The sequence below is a fragment of the Anolis sagrei genome, chromosome 1 (genome assembly GCF_037176765.1).
Source record: "Anolis sagrei isolate rAnoSag1 chromosome 1, rAnoSag1.mat, whole genome shotgun sequence".
In the NCBI taxonomy this organism is placed as follows: Eukaryota; Metazoa; Chordata; class Lepidosauria; order Squamata; family Dactyloidae; genus Anolis; species Anolis sagrei.
The window spans coordinates 149,943,172-149,956,001 of NC_090021.1; the positions used below are offsets into that span (position 1 = coordinate 149,943,172).

The window sequence follows — 12,830 nt, forward strand, 5'->3', positions numbered from 1 at the left end:
TCCCTAGTTGACCCTATGTTCTTTATTCTTTAACAAAAAACCAAGTTTATTTTCTGGGAATTTAATGTCTGAACCAGTGCCCTTTTCCGGTCATTTTGAACGATTTGCATTTTTACAGTTTTCTTATGTAGAAGACTCGCATATTAGTATGCAGGGGCCTCTGGTAGCGCAGTGGGTTAAACCCTTGTGCTGGCAAGACTGAAGACCGACAGGTCACAGGTTCGAATCCGGGGAGAGCATGGATGAGCTCCCTCTATCAGCTCCAGCTCCTCATGTGGGGACATGAGAGACGTCTCCCACAAGGATGGTAACGCATCAAAACATCCGGGTGTCCCCTAGGCAATGTCCTTGCAGACGGGCAATTCTCTCACACCAGAAGTGACTTGCAGTTTCTCAAGTCACTCCTGACACAATTTTTTTTACAGATGTATAGATATTTTTATTAGTATTGACATAGATATTCTTATAGGCGTATAGATATTATTATTATTATTATTATTATTATTATTATTATTGATGTGATATTGCTATTACAGAGGTATAGATATTATATTATTATAGATATATAGATATTATAGACAGACATTATTATAGACCTACAGATATTATTAGAGGCATCTAGATATTATTATTACAGATATGCAGATATTATTATAGACATGTAGATATTATTGTTATAGACATATAGATATTATTATTAAAGACTGATAGATATTATTGTAATTGTAGCCCAGGGTTACTATAAAGTAAAAATGAATGGCCATCTGTCGGGAGTTCTTTGAATGGGCCTTCCTGGACAGCGTTTCCTGTTTTGCAGTTTCTCAAGTTGCTCCTGACACGAAAAAAAAGTATGCAGAACACTTGAGCTCTGACTCTTATTCAAAGGTGGCCTACTCAAAAAACAATTTTTGTCTATGTTTCAGATCAGTTCAATTATTTTTCCTGATTTTGATTGGGTGGCTATTAAGACACCTAAGAGGAGAATCCCTGGCAGATATTTAAGGAAATATATTCTAATTTTTTTTGTTGGTGCTTGTAACTATTCATAGCAATCTATTCAAAACATCATTTTGTACTTCGCGCTCTCATTGTCTTCCATTATTTTCAGGGTCCACCTGGTCCAGCAGGGTATCCAGGAAATCCTGGCCTTCCTGTAAGTATGACACAAAATCTACAATGGAAAAATGTAGCACTAACATTTTTCCAGGAATCAACCTCATTTTTTTGGTTTCCTACTTTCTTTCCAATCTTAGGGCATCCCTGGAGGAGATGGTCCTGCAGGTCCACCTGGAATCCCAGGATGCAATGGAACCAAGGTGAAATACTTTTAATAAAAAACAGTGTGTGAAATGTTTTTCCCTCAGATATTAATATAGAGAAAACAAGAGTAACACTTCTTCATCTTCCATTAGGGTGAAACAGGTCCTCTTGGTCCACCGGGTATACCTGGAATACCTGGAAATCTAGTAAGTTTTAAAAAAATATATATTAAATCAACATGAGAATAAGAAAAACATTAAGACTTCCATGCTAGACTTTAAATGCCACAAGATTTTAAAATTTATATATATTATTTTCTAGGGACCTCCAGGGCCTCCAGGAATAAAGGTAATTTTTCAATTTAAATGTGTTTTTGTTTACAGTAAGATATAGGGTTGCCATAGTGCTTGGTATGGATTTATATTGTTTCTAAGTATGCCATCTGGTGCCAACTTGAACGATAATTTGACATGAACTTCAAGCTTTCATTTAAAAATGCCAAGTCTCTAGGCTCCTGTAGAAACTGAGATATCAGGCAAAATATTGAGACAACACCTGTGCTGTATATGTACTCTTTATATGTATTCTAATATACGTACACACACACAAGAAACAAGTTTGCCTGGAGAATTTGGTCAACAAATGCAGCAAATAAATAAATAAATAAATAAATAAAGAATTTCAGGTCTGAACAAGTAGGTGGAAAGAATAGGTGGTGTGCAAGAAGCAAGGAGTAGCACACTGAGAATGTGTGAAACAAAGGAGAGAGTAGGAGAGAGAAGGGAGAGCAAGTAGTGTGTGTAGTAAAGTGCAAGTAGTGGGTGGGAGATGAGGCGAAGGAGGAAAACCAAATGGGGTGGTGGCATTACAAAGAGCAAGGGACAGGCATCCCATGTAGGATAAAAAATAAGAGTAAAGTGTTTGGCCAAAAAGGAAGGAAAAGGTAACAGATCATTCCACGATGAAATATTGTTTCATCTAGTGCTCTGCACAAGGACAGAAGTTCTATCCAAGGTTACGCCCTATCCCTGCACCTTCCTGTAGAGGCCTTTTGGTGCAACCTGATATCTATTTTGGATTATATAGCATTTGTGCCATTCATCTTATAACTGTTACAAATATCTAAGCTTTAATATCATGCCCAGTGTTCTCTTCCTCAACAGATAATGTATAAATACAGATAAACTTAAGAAAAATGAGCCACAATGGCACAATGTGTTAAATCAGGCATGGGCAAACTTTAGCCCTCCAGGTGTTTTGGACTTCAACTCCCACAATTCCTAACAGCCTACCGGCTGTTAGGAATTGTGGGAGTTAAAGTCCAAAACACCTGGAGGGCCAAAGTTTGCCCATGCCTGGGTTAAACCCTTGTGCCGGCTGGACTGCTGACCTGAAGGCTGGGTTGCTGACCTGATGGTTGCCAGTTCAAATCTGCAAGATGGGGTCAGCTCCCATCTATTAGCTCTAGCTTGCAGGAACATGAGAGAAGCCTCCCAGCAGGATGGTAACACATCCGGGCGTACCCTGGGCAACGTCTCTGTAGACAGCCAATTCGCTCACACCAGAAGTGACTTGCAGTATGTTCTCAAATTGCTTCTGACACAATATTTTAAAAAATAAAATAATGAGAATTTCATAGTTGAAATACATTGGCAATTTCTTTCTTCCATCTATTTTCTTATTCAGTTTTACATTCACATTGTATTTACTCATATTTCTATCCTACATGGTGAACAAGTGAAAACAGATTGCCATAAAGGGTGCTTTCAGACAGGGCTGAGATAACATCAGTTATATTGTCAGAATCATCCAAGATAAAATAGTGAAGGGGAAAATTTGAACCAAAACTTCCCTTCAACAGGTGGACAGCATTACAGTCTACTTATATTTCTGTGTAATCTGTTTTCTTCTTTTTTGTCATGCAGGGAGATGCCGGAGAATTTATTGGACTCACTCCTGATGGTATACTAAAAGGTGAAAAAGGATCTTCTGGCCAACCTGGATTCCCAGTAAGTTCAAGAAGGTTTAATGACATCATATTAAACATGGATGAAAAATCTTTCTTACCTAACAGACAATTATTTTGATTTCCCCTCCCCTTACATATAGGGATTACCTGGATTAATAGGTATTGAGGGCCCTATTGGACCTCCTGGACCTCCTGGAAGATCAGTAAGTATTATTTACTGGTTTTTTTAAAAAATTGCTAATTATAATTCAGATATAATTATATCTAAAATGTATTTGTTTCTAGCTGTCCTGGTTTGGCAAAAGAAATTTGGAACTTACACTAGATTTAGTTGAATCTGAATCTTTAAATTTCATCCAATTTATGCAGAAAATACATAGGGAAATAAAAAGGTGTTGGTGGTGAGAAGAGGACTCCCTTCTCATCACAGGGAACAATTCACTTGAGCCCTCAAGTTACTGTGCTTTTGTAGGAGAGTTGGGTTTATTCTCTGTTCTTCATTCATTATAACTCACCTGAACATAAACTCAGAGTTTTGGTAAAATAAGAGAGGAATCTGTCATGGATTCCTGATGTCCTATCCTCCCAACTAATTCAATATTCCTAGGCTTTTCCCAATATTATTCATTTTTCTATTCAAATCTATTTACATCTCAAGTAGACTACTGTGATGCTCTGTACATGGGGTTGTCTTTGAAGACTGTTTGGAAACTTCAAGTAGTCCAATGTACAGTGGCCAGAATACTCACCAGAGCAGCATACAGAGAGAGGACATCCCTCCTGTTGCGTCAGCTCCACTGGCTGTCAGTCTGTTACCAAGCACAATGCAAACTGCTGGCTTTAGCCTATAAAGTCCTAAATGGTTCTGGCCCAGTTTACCTGTCCAAATATATCTCCCTCTATGAGCCAGCTAGGAGGTTAAGATCTTCTGGAAAGGCCCTGCTCTCGGTCCTGCCTCCTGCACAGGCACGGTTGGTGGGGATGAGAGACAGGGCCTTCTTAATAGAGGCCCCTTGGCTTTGGAACTCCTTCCCTAGTGAAATTAGATCACCCCCTCTTCCTGGCTTTCAGAAAAAAGCTAAAGACGTGGATGTTATAATTTAACAGTGTAATAAGGAAATATGGATTAGTACAATGACAACCTGGAACGGCCTCAAACTATGATATTGGATTATGTGATTTTAAATAAGTAGTTTTAAGGTTTGATATGTTTTTAATGATTGTTTTAATGTATATATTTATTTTACTATGTATGCCCATATGGCATCGAATTGCTGCCTATATATGTAAGCCGCCTTGAGTATAGGATATAACGTTATCCTTTGTCAACAAAGTGGCAACTTCAAAAAGGGTATAAGCGTATCATATAATAATAACAGAAGACTTTCTTTTATAGGGTCTTCCGGGACCACCTGGTCCCCCAGGTCCGAAGGTAAGACTGGATTTAGGTGATACTTCTCGTTTTATTATATATTTTCCTAGGCACTACCATTTTCAGATAAAAGGGGTGTTGGGGTGGGGGGGGGGGTAAAGTGCTTTTGTATTTGCTTGCAAGCCATACCTACAGTCTTAAGTTGGTTCTACACTGACCATATAAGGCAGTTTGAATGCAGTGAACTGCATGATATGCCACTACACTATATGGTTGCATTATATGGTTGGTGTAGAATCAGCATTAGAAGGAGGGAGGCGGAGGTGTGTGTAAGCAAGAGAAGTGTTTATTCTGCATGTGATGTCTTGGCCTAGCCCAGTGGTTCTCAACCTGGGGTCCCAGATGTTTTTGGCCTACAACTCCCAGAAATCCTAACAGCTGGTAAACTAGCTGGGATTTCTGGGAGTTGTAGGCCAAAAACAACTGGGGACCCCAGATTGAGAACCACTGGCCTAGCCTTTTTTCCCTCCTCTGTTTCATTTCCTTGTTTTGTTCCCCCTTTGGTGTGGACTTTTCCATTTGTGCTCAGTTTTAGGGGTGGAGCTTAAAACCTCCTAGAGGCCTGGCTCAGTTGGTTTAGCCCTTTTGCCTCAGAACTTGTCCGAAAGGCGCTTCCCTCTTTTTTGTTCCGTGTCAGAGTTTTAGAGGAGAAGGCCAGAAATTGTCTGGGTTCTTTGGCCTGGCAATCCAAACAGACATTTTATAGCTTGTATATACCATATAGTCACTATAACTTGTACATACCATCATCATAGCTTGTACTATACCATCAGCATAGCTACTACTGACCATCATAGCCTAGTATATACCACATTGCCAATATAGCTTGTACCTTTACCATATAGTTATTATAGTTCTTTATTATATTAATAGCCAAATACCTTATTGGTAAATAACCAAGTATTTACCAATAATTTAGCCCAGTATTTTACTTTCAATAGAAGGTGGTGGTTATTTTACCAAGTGACTTACCACAATTATAGTCAAGTATTTTACCTCATATTTTACAAATATAGTCAAGTGTTTATTACCAGTGTAACTAAGTTCAATCAACAAACGTCATCTTTGTAATATTTTATTTTGATTCACCTTTGACTGAAGTTAACTTTGCTTTTTGTTTCCAGTAAACTTATTTGGTTATAATAATCCTGTCTCAAGAGTCTTTAGTTTAAATAAATGAAGTACATCAGAGGGTATAGCCAGACATATAATTTTCCTTTTACCCCGGCGTGCCATCACACTGCACCATCCAAACATTGGCTTTAAAACAGCAATGATTTGCAGAAATAGTATCTACCAGTTCTGTAACTTTTGTAGCAACTTAATGTTATTTTCAGAAGGGTAATGATGATGTTAGTCTTTTGCAACAAAAAGAGTTTTGTCGCGTAGTATTTCATATTGATGTGGTTTCTTGCCAGAGACACATGTTGTACTGTGTCTTTGTCTGCTGGTGGTTGCACGTGCAGCAGGTAATTTTGGTTATTTACGACAGCTTATTGTTGTGACATCACCATTGTGTGGTAATGAGTGGCCTGTTGCCTTCTTCTGCTGCTTTTGCTACTGCCTTCATCTATGGAGGAGTGAGGAAGTGCTCTCATCACTTGCTGGCCTTCAGATTTGGTAACAAATGTCATGATTACCTAAGGACTTTTGAAGATCGTGTCAAAAACAAAGGTTATCAGCATCTTATGGTGCATCTACACTATAGAATTACTTCAGTTTCAAACAGCTATAATTGCCAAGGCTCAATGGTATGGAATCATGGACATTGTAGTTTTACAAAGTCTTTAGCCGTCTCTGTTTTATTGATGTGTTGGGCCTCGGCCTATTGTAAGCCACACTGAATCCTTAGGGAAATGTTAGCGGGGTATAAATAAAGGATTATTATTATTATTATTATTATTATTATTATTATTATCAGACTACAATGCCTGTGATTCCATAGCATTGAGTCATGGCAGTTAAAATGGGATCAAACTGCATTAATTCTACAGTGTAAATGCAGTCTTGGGCCCCTTCCACACAGCTGAATAAAATCTCACATTATGTGCTTTGAACCGGAATATATGGCAGTGCGGGCTCAGATAACTCAGTTCAAATCAGATATTGTGGGATTTTCTGCCTTGATGTTCTGGATTATATGACTGTGTGGAAGGGCCCTCAGAAGCAGAGAGATATTGGTTTATTTATACTTGTTGAAGCAATTGCTAGTGTACAGTTATCATCTGTACCAAAACTGCTTCATGACGTATCAAATGGAGCACAAAATGCTAAGCCCTAAAAAACACAAAAATGATTTTGTGACATGGTTAGAAGATGAGAACTTATATTCATAATAACAACTTCATTGCTCAAGACATGAATACAAAATCATATTTTTATTGGAAACTAGCATTGATGTGAAACTGTAGTTTCATTGGCCTGCTTTGTTGAGAAGCAGCCCATGGAAGATTTTGAACTGACAATAGGAAGGACTTATTTACATAGTGCATCATGAAGTGTGTGAAGTCGCCAACTGAGAACACTTAAATGAAGGACTATCATTTCCTCTTGCGGAGCTGAACCTATTAGTTCAACTATGGTATGCACTGTGTAAGAGAGCATTCTCCTTTCTTGATCTTGAATGTTTCATGCTCTAATTCTAAAAGGAATTTGATTTAATAGAGAATAAGACATCAGTGTGGTGCAGTAGTTCAAAAATTGAACTAGAACTTTAGGAGTCAAGGTTGGATTTCCTGGTTGGCCATGGAAACCCAATAGGTGACCTTGGGCAAGTCCTCAACCTTAGAGCAAGACAATGTCAAACCTTATTTGAATAAGTGCCACCAAGCAAATCTTATGATGCAGTCACCTTAATGAGGGTTGCTTCCAGGATCAGGGGAAATATTCCATTGAATACCTGTTTCTTGTGGAAAATTGCCAGATGCGACTATTGCACTCATATCCTGCCATGTTTTCCTTGTGAGTTTCCCATAGACCTATCTCTGGTTGGACACTGAGAAATGGGATACTGGTTGGATCCAGCCGGTTCTTGTTCTTTAAAGAGCCTTAAAAAAAAGAAAAACAGTATTTATTTCTAAAGTTAATTTTAACTGTTTTTAAAATTTTTCTCTTATGTGTTGTCAGGGTCACATGGGCCTAGGTTTCCAGGGACCAAAAGGCGATAAGGTAAGTTAAAGGTCATAAGATACATCGCGTGCTCTTCTACTAGAATCTGATTTCTTCTGAAACATTACCTTTTGTCTTGTCTCCCTCAAATTAGATTAGTATAATCCCAGAATAATAATTATGGAATGTCTTGTTACCGTATAGACCAGATATGGGCAAACTTTGGCTCTCCAGGTGTTTAAGACATCAACTCTGTTAGGAATTGTGGGAGTTGAAGTCCAAAACACCTAGAGGGCCAAAGTTTGCACATGCCTGGTATAGACTGTAGCATGCACATGACACACACATGCACATGCATAGATGACAGATGGTGTTAGGTCTCCATTCATATTCTGAGAGATCTGAACACGGTGCTTAGTGACAGTGGATAGACTAGACATTGCTGTCTTTACTTTCCTTTAATTGTCCAACAGCAACAAACTCAACTCCATCAGAAGAATGTGAAACTTAGTGAACTTTCATTAAAAAGAAATCATAGAACCATAGAATTATGGAACCATAAGTTTGGAGTCAACCACATGGGCCACCCAACCCTATCCCCTCCCATTCAGGAATTACCGTCAAAGCCATCCCAATAGAATCTGTTTGATATGATTCATTTAGCCATATTTTTTGTTATTAAAATGATAGATTTTGAACTTTTGGGAGAAGAGATGTTTAAGAAATAAGAGAACAGTATTATATGCAAAATTAGAGCTAAGAAAGTTTCATACTCATCTTTCATGCTTAAAATGTGAAGTATCACAAAGTAAATGACAATGGATGTAAATGTCTTGAAAAAAATACTATGAATGTGTCATAATTTTTTGCCGAAGAGAACACACTGTTTCTGTTCTGGCCCTTTTTGCTTGATTGATTAACAGCATGTGTGTTCAAAATTCTGTAATTATAATAAAATATCTTTTCACTTATTTCTGTAAAGCAGTAATATTTTCAGCATTTTGAAAAAATATACCACATTAAGATTTTGGGATTTTGTATTACAAAAGCTTGTGTGTGTGTGTGTGTGTGTGAGAGAGAGAGAGAGAGAGAGAGAGAGAGAGAGAGAGAGAGAGAGGAGCGACTTGAGAAACTGCAAGTCGCTTCTGGTATGAGAAAATTGGTTGTCTGCAAGGACGTTGCCCAGGGGACACCCAGATGTTTTACCCTCCTGTGGGGAGGCTTCTCTCATGTCCTGCATGAGAAGCTGGAGCTAACAGATGGGAGCTCAGTCCACTCCCAGGATTTGAATCACTGACCTTTTGGTCAGCAGTCCTGCCAGCACAAGGGTTTAACCCATTGCAGTACCAGAGACTCCTATTACAAGAGTGAATCAATAGGACTAGAATGTCTAGTTCTTCCAAATTTGTATTTCTAGCATTGGTTTTTCCAGTCCTATTTTTTACAAAATAGAAAAACAAAAGGCTGTATATTGTGCATTTGGAGTGGGATGTGTGTGTGGGTGTATTCAGAAGCACTGTTGAAAAGAAAAAGCAGCACAAGAGTGAGTTTCAACCTCTCTATTCCCTTTCAATATGGAGAGAAAATAGCTTCAGCACTAGAGGTGTGTTTCTATATTAGAACAATGAAAACTTTTTGCTCCTGCAAGTCTGTGTTATTTGCCTATTCTTATTGCAATACACATTCCCACTGTTCCAAAAGACCATTGGATTAGTCATATTCAATGTTATACTTGAAAAGATTGGGTTGGACAAAATTAATTTGGCCTTTAAAAGTTAATAGTGTCCCTAAATGTGCTAAATGTGCTGGCCCTTAACTGGATTGCAGTACTTCTTGCGGCTTCCTTGCTTAATATTTGCTTATTGTTTGTTTGTTTGGGGGGACATCTAGGGTGAACGTGGTGTCATGGGTCCTCCTGGTCCCCAAGGAACTGCACCGCATGAGAAAGAGAAAGGGGTCATAGTCATCCATGGAGAAAGAGTAAGCATGTATATTTTATTCCTCTCAATATCATCTGTTGTTTTATGAATTGTATCCTTAGTCATGAGGATCAATGAGGAAATTTAAAAATACGAATTGATAGTCTGAAGTCTATTGCTTTTCTCATAATTTCTCTTCTTATTTTCTTTCTGTAAAAAATAAATTGTCACAGGAACCTTTGTTGACTTGTCACTCTTTTGGTCTACTGCCTTCTTAATATTCAACCACAGTAAGAAGAAGTAATTGATTTCCAGTGGGATTATTTAGGTGCTAGACCAGTGGTTCTCAACCTGTGTGTCCACAGATGTTTTGGCCTACAACTCCCAGAAATCCCAGTCAGTTTACCAGCTGTTAAGATTTCTGGAAGTTGAAGGCCAAAACATCTGGGGATCCACAGGTTGAGAACCATCGTGTATGCAATTTAAAAATAATTGATGTAGTGTAAAATCTGAAGAAATGATATCTCAGGGTGCTTTTCTAAACAGTGCTACAAAATTGGAAATGCTGGCTCATTCTCACAGCTATAAGAGAGAAAGGGTTTTTATTAGACTTTATTGCACAAATCTCTTATTCCACTGCAGTTGTGCCCAACCCCAAAAAAAGGTGTCTAAGATTTAGGCCTGTTCTTGGTTTTATTGGGGGCACTGATTCAGGAAATTGCATTAGATAGGCCACATCAGCTCTAATTGCTCAGATATGGTTATCATGAATTGCTGTGAGCGAGTAGATGATAATTAGTATAAGGTCTATATTGTGTTTTTTCAAAAGCTAGAGCTGATTGGGGGAAACTGATGCCATTTCTGGAATCAGCAGCTCAAATATACCTGGAAACAAGTTGAACATTTGAGGCAGCAAAATATGTGTTGGCCTTATTGATATTGAATACATACCAGATTGAGCGTCTCCAATATTACACCTCTCTTTAATTCTGCAATTGCATTTATTTGCAAATTTAGTGGTTGTGTGATCACACTACCAGTTTTCCCGACTGTTTAATTTTTTATTTATATTTTAGAGCAATTGCTCAATTCCAGATTTTTAAAAAACAAAACCAAAAAGGGCAAATATTACTTTAAACATAAAAGAAAATGGCCAACTTGCAAACAGCCAGGGGAGGGAGCAAGGAAGACAATCCCTCCCCTGGCATCTCTTTACAGGTAGCATGCTGGTACAAAAGCAGGAGGGACACATATCACCAAGATATGGGACAGGAACATTGTAGGATTGAAAGATTTTGAAGGGACGAGAGAATCATGGGAAAGGACACAGACCAGAATAATATTAGTTTATCTGCTTCGTGTGTTAAAGTACTTTGGTTGTTCAGACTCATTGTGATGTTTTGCCTCATGGCTGATTATAAATGCCACCGATCCAGTGTTCTGTCAAACAGTTTATGATAAGCATACCTAGAGCTTTATTTTTTTAAGCATTTCAATGATATAGTGTTCCAATAAATATTTAGTTGTTCACATTTCATGAGTGTTGGATAACCCACAAAAATGCTGTGTTCAGAGGACACGTAGCAGTGCATATTGACGACATAACTTATGCCACATTTTCTCTTTCCAATAGGGCGATCCTGGTGAAAAGGGTGACCCTGGTCTCCCAGTAAGTATGAAGCTGAATATTTTCTTTTTCATATCAAGAAGTGATGGTTATGGTGAAGCAGTAAAAATAAAATTTCCATACAACTTGTAGTTTAAAAAGGAACCAAAGGGGGACTTTTAAAATTATATTGGGTCACCTCTAGCCTGTGTTCCAAATTTGGCCCACTGGGTTTTGGCAGTCACAATCATGAGAGACACTCTTCTAATCTCCATCCGTCAGAGTAGGGAAATGGTTGAAAACTTTGAACCAGTGGGTCCCAAAGACATTGCTCTATTATGCGGGTGAAGAGTGGGGTAGGCCTGCCCTCGTAATACTTCTGTCCTTTTAGTGAAGTGGGAATTTTTGCCATTTTCTATGCATGGATCACCAGTTAGAAATTCCAGGACATTCATGGCAATTGTCAGGTTATTTGCAGTCATCTTTGTGGGGTGAGAAAGACGTATCCTTTTGAAATCTGGTCTATTAAATAACAGATAAGCAGGAGAAAGTGGCAGTTGAGGTGGCAGATGTAGGGAAGATACATTGTAGGGAGGTATTATTCACAGAATTTGCCAAAGGCAAACATAGCTCTGTGAGCCTATTTTTCTCAATCAGAGTTTGCAGTTGTTGTGAAGTTGTGCCATTGGCAGGTGACTATAGACAGAATGAATACAGGACATGATATTCATTGGCTCATCATTTGTGCTGACTCCTTCCACACGCGACATAGTCTTGTGTTAGATCTTCTGCTGGTATATTTTCACTGGCACAGCAGGTGTATTTGTCAGTTCTCCTAACATATGGCTCCTCAGAGAGTATATAGCATGCAACTTAGAATTATTGTGAAAAGTTAAATTTCCAATAGACTTAAGTCACATAAAATAATGTCATTTTTTAAAGGGATCACCAGGACTGAGCACAAAAGGGGACAAAGGTGAACCTGGGAATCCAGGTGCACGGGTATGTATGCAAAGCTTTTATGATTTGGTTTTTCCAGATGTTTGAATATTATGAATGTGATCATTTTTAAAAATCAGAAGTAACATTGAATGTCTGGAATTGCTTTCTTATTGAAATTGTGTGTTGTCTAGCAAAACTCTTGAGTTTCTCCTTTCTTCTTCTTCTTTTAACTATTGATATAGACCAGTGGGGGAAAGTACAGTATTGCAAAAGCCATTTTTGCACCTCTCTTTCCCCCTCTCCCCAACATGTTGTTATTGTTTGCCTCTGCCAAAATGGCAAAATAGGTTCAGGGGCCTGCTACATTCAGGGAGCTTTAATGTCTACTCCACATTTCTTAGGCTGGGTGTTTTCCAGTCAGGAAGTGGCCGTGCCTGATTTAGACCTTGGAAACCTCTGTCTCACTATGTAATATTCTTTATCTTTTGCCAAATAAGAAGTGGAAGGGTATACTGTAGGAAATGCAATGCAGATAGTGGGAAGAGATGTGTCTAGAGAAAGCTCAGGTTCCGGTGGCAATGGTGCCATGGGAAG

The 12,830-nt window shown here is 38.4% G+C and overlaps 1 protein-coding gene across 1 annotated transcript in view; it reads left to right on the plus strand.

Annotated features, from left to right (window-relative positions):
* Positions 1–12,830, plus strand: part of COL4A1 (collagen type IV alpha 1 chain) — a 111,673-nt gene that overhangs the window by 46,308 nt on the left and 52,535 nt on the right. The window contains exons 5-15 of the mRNA XM_060784997.2: positions 1,109–1,153; positions 1,254–1,316; positions 1,413–1,466; positions 1,582–1,608; positions 3,186–3,269; positions 3,370–3,432; positions 4,626–4,661; positions 7,788–7,829; positions 9,660–9,749; positions 11,322–11,357; positions 12,237–12,296. Coding sequence (XP_060640980.2) covers positions 1,109–1,153; positions 1,254–1,316; positions 1,413–1,466; positions 1,582–1,608; positions 3,186–3,269; positions 3,370–3,432; positions 4,626–4,661; positions 7,788–7,829; positions 9,660–9,749; positions 11,322–11,357; positions 12,237–12,296 — 600 coding nt within the window. The remainder of the gene's footprint in view (positions 1–1,108; positions 1,154–1,253; positions 1,317–1,412; positions 1,467–1,581; positions 1,609–3,185; positions 3,270–3,369; positions 3,433–4,625; positions 4,662–7,787; positions 7,830–9,659; positions 9,750–11,321; positions 11,358–12,236; positions 12,297–12,830) is intronic.